The following is a 9,589-nucleotide window of genomic DNA, read 5'->3' as shown; positions in this document are numbered from 1 at the left end:
CACTAAAACTCTTTCCATGTTATTGAACTCTCTCTCAAATTCACCATTTCGTTTGCATTTTGCCACATGTCACATGTACACTTTCTTTTATATATGCATGTGTATTTAATTATACACACATATCTATAAATTGTGTGTGTGTGTGTGTGTGTGTGTGTGTGTGTGTGTGTGTAATGCATGAGTTTCTCTAGTTTTGATCCATTATCCAAATAAATAAATACAGGCTTATATTTATTAATTAGTATCTAGGACTTAAATTAGGCTTGTTCCAAAATAGCTAGCAACTCACATATCCTGTATACATTACTCTAAGATTTGCCACATGTCATGTTACCTCCCTCAATTTCATATGTCTAATTTTCGCTGCACCTGTCTGTGGAAGAGGATAATTTTCAAAAGAGCAATAGAAGCCATAGGTTCTGTTGCAGGTCATGTGCTACCACCAACATCCTTGAAATAAAAAAACTTCTTTGCTTGTTAATATATTTTTGGTATAATTTCATTATCCTACAAATGAATATACATTCATATATTTGTTTTGAAAACAATGATTCTCATTAAATTTATCTAAGTATATCACTTTCATAGATGATTGCCTAACAAAGCTAATATTTATTAGTAACATTTCTCAGAATTTACAATATTTGACAATGTTTAAACTAACAGAGTAGTAAATATAATATAATTCTATTGAGACAAATCACTCATGAAGAAAGAAGTGATTTTTCAATGGTGACTATAACTTTGTTTACCTGTACTGTTACATAATCACGCCACTTAATTTCTTCACAGCTTCTTTCATGTCTTTGTTCCTTAGACTATACACAAAGGGATTCAGCATCTGAGGGACCACCGTATACAGTACTGAAGCCACTGCAGTCTTTCTAGTTGAGTCAGTCACTGCAAAGCTGATATAGACCCCAATCACTGAACCATAAAACAGGAAAACAACTGACAAGTGAGACCCACAGGTAGAAAGGGCCTTGTAATTGCCTCTTATTGAAGGCTTTTTCAAGACTGAATAGACAATTTTAACATAAGATAAAATAATGCCCCAAAATGGAAGTCCACCAAATATGAAAGTTGCCATGTATACCACGATGTTATTGATAAGAGTGTCAGAACATGACAGCTTGATTATATGAGCCAGTTCACAGAAGAATTGGGGGATTTCTAAATATGTGCAGAAGGATAGTCGCAACACCAACAAAATGTGTAATAGGGCATCTATCATGCTACTGAAAATGGAGAGTAAGGTTAGCACAATACAGATGCTTGGATTCATCATGACTGTGTATCTAAGTGGATGGCAGATTGCAACATAGCGATCATAAGCCATTGCTGCAAGAAGAAAGTTTTCCATTCCACTAAGAAAAACAACAAAGTACATCTGTGTAATGCAATCTGCGTAACTGATGGCATTGCTCTGTCTCTGGATGTTCATCAGCATCTTGGGGACAGTGCTGGTGATGAAGCAGATGTCAGTGAAGGATAGGTTACAGAGAAAGAAGTACATAGGGGTGTGGAGGTGGGAGTCAAGGCTGACAGCCAAGATAATGATGATGTTTCCTAGCACTGTGACCAGGTATATGAAGAGGAAGATTCCAAAAAGAATGAGCTGCAGTTCTGGATCATCTGTCAGTCCCAGAAGAATAAATTCTGATGCAAATGTTTGATTTCTATATTCTGTGTTCCTGAAGAATATGAGTAGATGCAATGAAATCAGTGATCACATCACACAATACTATGTTGTATAAACTATACAAAACCTTAGGGAAGACATGACATAGTGTACCCACTTCAACAAGTTATCAAAATGTTTCTTTTATAGTTGCTGCAATAGAAATATTTAAGTATATTGTGAATGCAAGTGAATAATGAAGCCTATGTCTAAGATTATCCATAATTATTCTTTGTAAATTACACAAATCATAAAATATACTCGTTTTCTCAATCATCTCTCCTTTTTTCACTCTGATTACTACTACCTTTATTACCACTCCTTAACACAAATGTTCATCAACACATTTTAATATCACTTTTCCCATTATTTTTTCAGAATTAGGAGAATGAAATTCAAAAGAATCACTATAGTTTTTGAAGTTGTGGCATAGGAGAAAAAGGTTTGGAGGGATGTGGGGAAATAATAGGGACGGGAATCAAACAAACAAGTGAGAGATTTAAAGTACAATAGTGAGTTATCAAAATGTATGGCATTAACTAAGAAAGAACTTAATCAATATAAAAATCACAAACCTATCTTGAAATCAGAATCATTTATAGTAACCTTTTTTCATAACTTTTCTTTTATTTTACATTTATATTTGCTTATTGATCAATATAAAAATTTACTTGAGAAGTAAACTTAAGCAAAAGAGAAGATGTACAAGAGAAAATTATGAATTTTTAATATGCAAAGCATATAAACACATAACATCAAAGAACCTATAGATTTTCTTTTGTTAGATTCCTTTCATTATGGACAGAATCAAGTTACCACACAGTGAACATCATTCATGATTCAAAAATTATTCTCTCAGTCTGACTTAAAGCCACTATGCATGTTTTATTTGAAAAGTGTTCACAAATTGAAACTTTACAAGTTATTTGATTTGAATGAAAGATAAACATATACAAACTAATTTGTAAAAAAAAATAAAACATTATTCAACATAAGGAAAACTTAATTACATTTTCTTTGGGGTTTATTCCCTGCTATACTAAACAACATGGTATCTCTAGTTTCCAGGATAAAATATACGAAATGCATGGAATTTCTATAGCAGTGAGTTTTAGGGGCAATGAACATCAATAGTTCATATGTAGTATGAGAACACTGGATATGAGGAAGTGGAAATTTCAGTGTTGCATGTAATAAGTAAAACGAAGTAATACTAAGATTATATATAATATAATCAATATATCTATATCTATATCTATCTGTCTGTTTATCTATCTACCTATCGATATCTATATCAATATCTATCTATATATAAATGCCAACAGTGAAATCCTAAAATTATAATTCTAGTATTTTCTGAAAAAACATTAAATACTTATGAAAAGTACACAATTATTTTGAGTTTATTATGTGAAAACTGGGTATAACAAAGATTTTACTTCCTATTTACTGTACAGTTTCATTAATGACCTCTTCCATTCAATTTTATCAATTTAACTATAGATAGTGCACAAATAAATTTTTTGAGCATACAAATTTTCCAATTTTTAAATTGATATTAAATTTTCTATTCTTAATATTTTAAGTACATTCTTCACATATGTGATTATATATAAACTGTGAAGCAATAATTAAGGAAATTTTTATTGTAAATCAAGGAGGAGAAATACCTTTTATTACCAGGTAGGAGAGAAGCAGCAGTTTGATAAAGTGTTTATGCTGGCTTTGATATATACTGAATAATTTTCTAAATTTGAATGGTAACTCTAAAAAGTTGAGATCAGTGAGAATTTTTAATTATTTCAACATTTATGTGCTTATTATGATTTAATGTATTTTGAGATGTTGTGGTTTGGAACTTAGATGGGATCTTCATTTTTCTTGGTGTGTGGCTGCATCCAAATTCCCAGTGTTCTCACAGATCCTAGGTGTAAATGAATTTTTTTTTGTATTCAGACATATTTTGATCTGAGAAAAAGAATACAAAGCTGAAAAAATGATCTTTCCCCTTACATTCTCAAAATGTGCAAATTAGTCCAGATGATTGTATCACAATAGAGATTTCAAAAGACTTAGGCAATTGTGATACTAAACCAAGTCCCTGTGTGAAACTTCATAATGCTCACCTTCTTCTGCATGTATTTTTTCACATAGATTCAGATATAAGTATCTAGAAATCAACAGTAGATTGACTTACCTTTCTATGGTCATTGTGAAATGGAGAATAGCCAAATCATCAGGTATTCAATGGACACAGAACTATTGTTAGGAAGGGGAGCACCTCTGTATGAGACCTTAAATTTATTGCCAAACCCATAAGCACTTAAAACATCTTCAAAATATTTATTATGAGTGAGGCAAGCCTCTTGAGTCAAGTTGAAAATCAGAGAATTTTCAGCTCCTGTGTCCCTAGGGATTTAATATACAAACCATCTCATTAGACATACTTTGGTATTATGTTGTTAATAATAGAAATGCATAAATATATGGAGACCTGTAATGTGGAAGGTTTTGTCAGATGGTCTCGTTTTTATTCTGGAAGTCAAGGTTAATCAATCATCCCATTTATTCATCCTGTTTCTCCTTAACCTGGATCTTCCTCAGGTTGCGGACACACATATGACACTATTCATTGGCCGAATTTCACACTTTTATCTTTGTCTTGAGCAATGGCATCTTAACCACCCAGGTATTGTTTTAGATTTAGGGGTATAGGCATATTTTCACTTGGTTATCTTTAATTTTTAACGATTGGTATTTTATACAAGTGCTTAAAATAGCCCAAACACTACAAATTCTCATATGTGAATCCTGTGACTTAAATTTATGACCTCATCTAATTTATACATGTGTAGTTTATATGAACTAAAATTTAAACTTAAATAAGATATATATTAATATAATTAGGAAATTCTATTATGTCCATAATAATAATTAACCCTCCAAAATTGAATATTTAGACTCCTTCCTCAATCTATGTATTTGTTAATTATGTTATAAACAGTTCTGTATAGTCAAACTTCAATATGACTGATCCATATGACTCAAAGTAAAAATATAGAGGCTTATGAAATCTATTATTTTGCAAATTAATATATAGATAATGTTTCAATACAACTTTGAGTTTCAAAATCACTTTTCAAATCACTTTTTAATGTTTGTGCCCTACTAGTTCACTAATACATTTTCTTATCACTTGTTGATCATATATAGAATGATTACTCTTGAAATTTTGACAATTTTTTCAGAAATTACAAGGGTACATGGTAAGAACTAAACGTAGATGTCAGCATCAAAAAAAATTCTTTCCTTTTGGGGTTTCAGAAATTTCATTCTATGGACAAAAGATTGATTGTATTTTGATTATAGTAATTAGAACAATATGGTAGAGAACAAAGTTATGTGGTAAATAGAATCAGTTAAAAAGGCACAGTATATGTACAATTCAAATAGTTTTAAGCAGTAGAGGCAGGTAAACATTTAGGAGAGTGTGCTGATTTTACAAAAGAATTTGAAGTCAATTGATTTATTACAATTGATTCCAGAATAATGATTCTGAGACTTAATTTTTAATTCTTTTTATGACTAACTCCCTAGACCACTAGCTTTTGTTCATTTCCCAACTAGATAGCAACTTACTTATCTCATTTATTCTAATCTTAAATTCAGCTGCATGGCTGCATGCCTCTCCACAATTTGATAAGACTGATTCCCCGAGGCCCAAGTTTAAACTCCCACCTCTAACACTTTCCAAGAACAATAACTTTCTTTACTGGATGTCCCAACTTCTATTTCCTGCACCACCTAATATACCACCAGTGTTTTATTGTTAGGTTATGGTTTCACACAGTGAATAAAATATTCTCTCTACATTGTCTGCTTTTAGTACAATAACAGACTCTTTCTCTATCATCAATAAACCATATAAAAAAGAACAATCCTGAGAAAAATCAGGAAAAAATTCCATTAACTACATCCTGACCCTATGCATCTGGGAAGTTTGGAGAAAGTAATCTACTATCTGTTCTATCATAGAGGGTTAGAATTCTCTATATAAAACACATTTTATAATAACTTGCATTGCCAACCTATATATTCTTTTTTTTTTTTTATTAACTTGAGTATTTCTTATATACATTTCGAGTGTTATTCCCTTTCCCGGTTTCCGGGCAAACATCCCCCTCCCCCCTCCCCTTCCTTATGGGTGTTCCCCTCCCAACCCTCCCACCATTGCCGCCCTCCCCCCATAGACTAGTTCACTGGGGGTTCAGTCTTAGCAGGACCCAGGGCTTCCCCTTCCACTGGTGCTCTTACTAGGATATTCATTGCTACCTATGGGGTCAGAGTCCAGGGTCAGTCCATGTATAGTCTTTAGGTAGTGGCTTATTCCCTGGAAGCTCTGGTTGCTTGGCATTGTTGTACTTTTGGGGTCTCGAGCCCCTTCAAGCTCTTCCAGTTCTTTCTCTGATTCCTTCAATAGGGGACCTATTCTCAGTTCAGTGTTTTGCTGCTGGCATTCGCCTCTGTATTTGCTGTATTCTGGCTGTGTCTCTCAGGAGCGATCTACATCCGGCTCCTGTCGGTCTGCACTTCTTTGCTTCATCCATCTAGTCCAATTGGGTGGCTGTATATGTATGGGCCAAATGTGGGGCAGGCTCTGAATGGGTGTTCCTTCAGTCTCTGTTTTAATCTTTGCCTCTCCCTTCCCTGCCAAGGGTATTCTTTTTCCTCATTTAAAGAAGGAGTGAAGCATTCACATTTTGATCACCCGTCTTGAGTTTCGTTTGTTCTAGGGATCTAGGGTAATTCAAGCATTTGGGCTAATAGCCACTTATCAATGAGTGCATACCATGTATGTCTTTCTGTGATTGGGTTAGCTCACTCAGGATGATATTTTCCAGTTCCAACCATTTGCCTACGAATTTCATAAACTCGTTGTTTTTGATAGCTGAGTAATATTCCATTGTGTAGATGTACCACATTTTCTGTATCCATTCCTCTGTTGAAGGGCATCTGGGTTCTTTCCATTTTCTGGCTATTATAAATAAGGCTGCGATGAACATAGTGGAGCACGTGTCTCTTTTATATGTTGAGGCATCTTTTGGGTATATGCCCAAGAGAGGTATAGCTGGATCATCAGGCAGTTCAATGTCCAATTTTCTGAGGAACCTCCAGACTGATTTCCAGAATGGTTTTACCAGTCTGCAATCCCACCAACAATGGAGGAGTGTTCCTCTTTCTCCACAACCTCGCCAGCATCTGCTGTCACCTGAGTTTTTGATCTTAGCCAATCGCACTGGTGTGAGGTGAAATCTCAGGGTTGTTTTGATTTGCATTTCCCTTATGACTAAAGATGTTGAACATTTCTTTAGGTGTTTCTCAGCCATTCGGTATTCCTCAGCTGTGAATTCTTTGTTTAGCTCTGAACCCCATTTTTTAATAGGGTTATTTGTTTCCCTGCGGTCTAACTTCTTGAGTTCTTTGTATATTTTGGATATAAGGCCTCTATCTGTTGTAGGATTGGTAAAGATCTTTTCCCAATCTGTTGGTTGCCGTTTTGTCCTAACCACAGTGTCCTTTGCCTTACAGAAGCTTTGCAGTTTTATGAGATCCCATTTGTCAATTCTTGATCTTAGAGCATAAGCCATTGGTGTTTTGTTCAGGAAATTTTTTCCAGTGCCCATGTGTTCCAGATGCTTCCCTAGTTTTTCTTCTATTAGTTTGAGTGTGTCTGGTTTGATGTGGAGGTCCTTGATCCACTTCGACTTAAGCTTTGTACAGGGTGATAAGCATGGATCGATCTGCATTCTTCTACATGTTGCCCTCCAGTTGAACCAGCACCATTAGCTGAAAATGCTATCTTTTTTCCATTGGATGGTTTTGGCTCCTTTGTCAAAAATCAAGTGACCATAGGTGTGTGGGTTCATTTCTGGGTCTTCAATTCTATTCCATTGGTCTATCTGTCTGTCTCTGTACCAATACCATGCAGTTTTTATCACTATTGCTCTGTAATACTGCTTGAGTTCAGGGATAGTGATTCCCCCTGAAGTCCTTTTATTGTTGAGGATAGCTTTAGCTATCCTGGGTTTTTTGTTATTCCAGATGAATTTGCAAATTGTTCTGTCTAACTCTTTGAAGAATTGGATTGGTATTTTGATGGGGATTGCATTGAATCTGTAGATTGCTTTTGGTAAAATGGCCATTTTTACTATATTAATCCTGCCAATCCATGAGCATGGGAGATCTTTCCATCTTCTGAGGTCTTCTTCAATTTCTTTCTTCAGTGTCTTGAAGTTCTTATTGTACAGATCTTTTACTTGCTTGGTTAAAGTCACACCGAGGTACTTTATATTATTTGGGTCTATTATGAAGGGTGTCGTTTCCCTAATTTCTTTCTCGGCTTGTTTCTCTTTTGTATAGAGGAAGGCAACTGATTTATTTGAGTTAATTTTATACCCAGCCACTTTGCTGAAGTTGTTTATCAGCTTTAGTAGTTCTCTGGTGGAACTTTTGGGATCACTTAAATATACTATCATATCATCTGCAAATAGTGATATTTTGACCTCTTCTTTTCCGATCTGTATCCCTTTGATCTCCTTTTGTTGTCTGATTGCTCTGGCTAGAACTTCAAGAACTATATTGAATAAGTAGGGAGAGAGTGGGCAGCCTTGTCTAGTCCCTGATTTTAGTAGGATTGCTTCAAGTTTCTCTCCATTTAGTTTAATGTTAGCAACTGGTTTGCTGTATATGGCTTTTACTATGTTTAGGTATGGGCTTTGAATTCCTATTCTTTCCAGGACTTTTATCATGAAGGGGTGTTGAATTTTGCCAAATGCTTTCTCAGCATCTAATGAAATGATCATGTGGTTCTGTTCTTTCAGTTTGTTTATATAATAGATCACGTTGATGGTTTTCCGTATATTAAACCATCCCTGCATGCCTGGGATGAAGCCTACTTGATCATGGTGGATGATTGTTTTGATGTGCTCTTGAATTCGGTTTGCCAGAATTTTATTGAGTATTTTTGCGTCGATATTCATAAGGGAAATTGGTCTGAAGTTCTCTTTCTTTGTTGTGTCTTTGTGTGGTTTAGGTATAAGAGTAATTGTAGATTCGTAGAAGGAATTCGGTAGGGCTCCATCTGTTTCAATTTTGTGGAATAGTTTGGATAATATTGGTATGAGGTCTTCTATGAAGGTTTGATAGAATTCTGCACTAAACCCATCTGGACCTGGGCTCTTTTTGGTTGGGAGACCTTTAATGACTGCTTCTATTTCCTTAGGAGTTATGGGGTTGTTTAACTGTTTTATCTGTTCCTGATTTAACTTTGATACCTGGTATCTGTCTAGGAAATTGTCCATTTCCTGAAGATTTTCAAATTTTGTTGAATATAGGTTTTTATAGTAAGATCTGATGATTTTTTGAATTTCCTCTGAATCTGTAGTTATGTCTCCCTTTTCATTTCTGATTTTGTTAATTTGGACGCACTCTCTGTGTCCTCTCGTTAGTCTGGCTAAGGGTTTATCTATCTTGTTGATTTTCTCAAAGAACCAACTTTTGGTCCTGTTGATTCTTTCTATGGTCCTTTTTGTTTCTACTTGGTTGATTTCAGCTCTGAGTTTGATTATTTCCTGCCTTCTACTCCTCCTGGGTGTATTTGCTTCTTTTTGTTCTAGAGCTTTTAGGTGTGCTGTCAAGCTGCTGACATATGCTCTTTCCTGTTTCTTTCTGCAGGCACTCAGCGCTATGAGTTTTCCTCTTAGCACAGCTTTCATTGTGTCCCATAAGTTTGAGTATGTTGTATCTTCATTTTCATTAAATTCTAAAAAGTTTTTAATTTCTTTCTTTATTTCTTCCTTGACCAGGTTATCATTGAGTAGAGCATTGTTCAATTTCCAAGTATATGTG

The 9,589-nt window shown here is 34.8% G+C and overlaps 1 protein-coding gene across 1 annotated transcript; it reads right to left on the bottom strand.

Annotated features, from left to right (window-relative positions):
* Positions 1-760: 760 nt before the first annotated feature.
* Or7g26b (olfactory receptor family 7 subfamily G member 26B) lies at positions 761-1,735 on the bottom strand. The gene is given in 1 exon segment (XM_039082805.1): positions 761-1,735. A coding segment is annotated over 1 exon segment (975 nt).
* Positions 1,736-9,589: the final 7,854 nt, after the last annotated feature.

The sequence above is a fragment of the Rattus norvegicus genome, chromosome 8, assembly GCF_036323735.1.
Source record: "Rattus norvegicus strain BN/NHsdMcwi chromosome 8, GRCr8, whole genome shotgun sequence".
In the NCBI taxonomy this organism is placed as follows: domain Eukaryota; kingdom Metazoa; phylum Chordata; class Mammalia; order Rodentia; family Muridae; genus Rattus; species Rattus norvegicus.
This window is presented reverse-complemented; position numbering and strand designations above follow the sequence as displayed.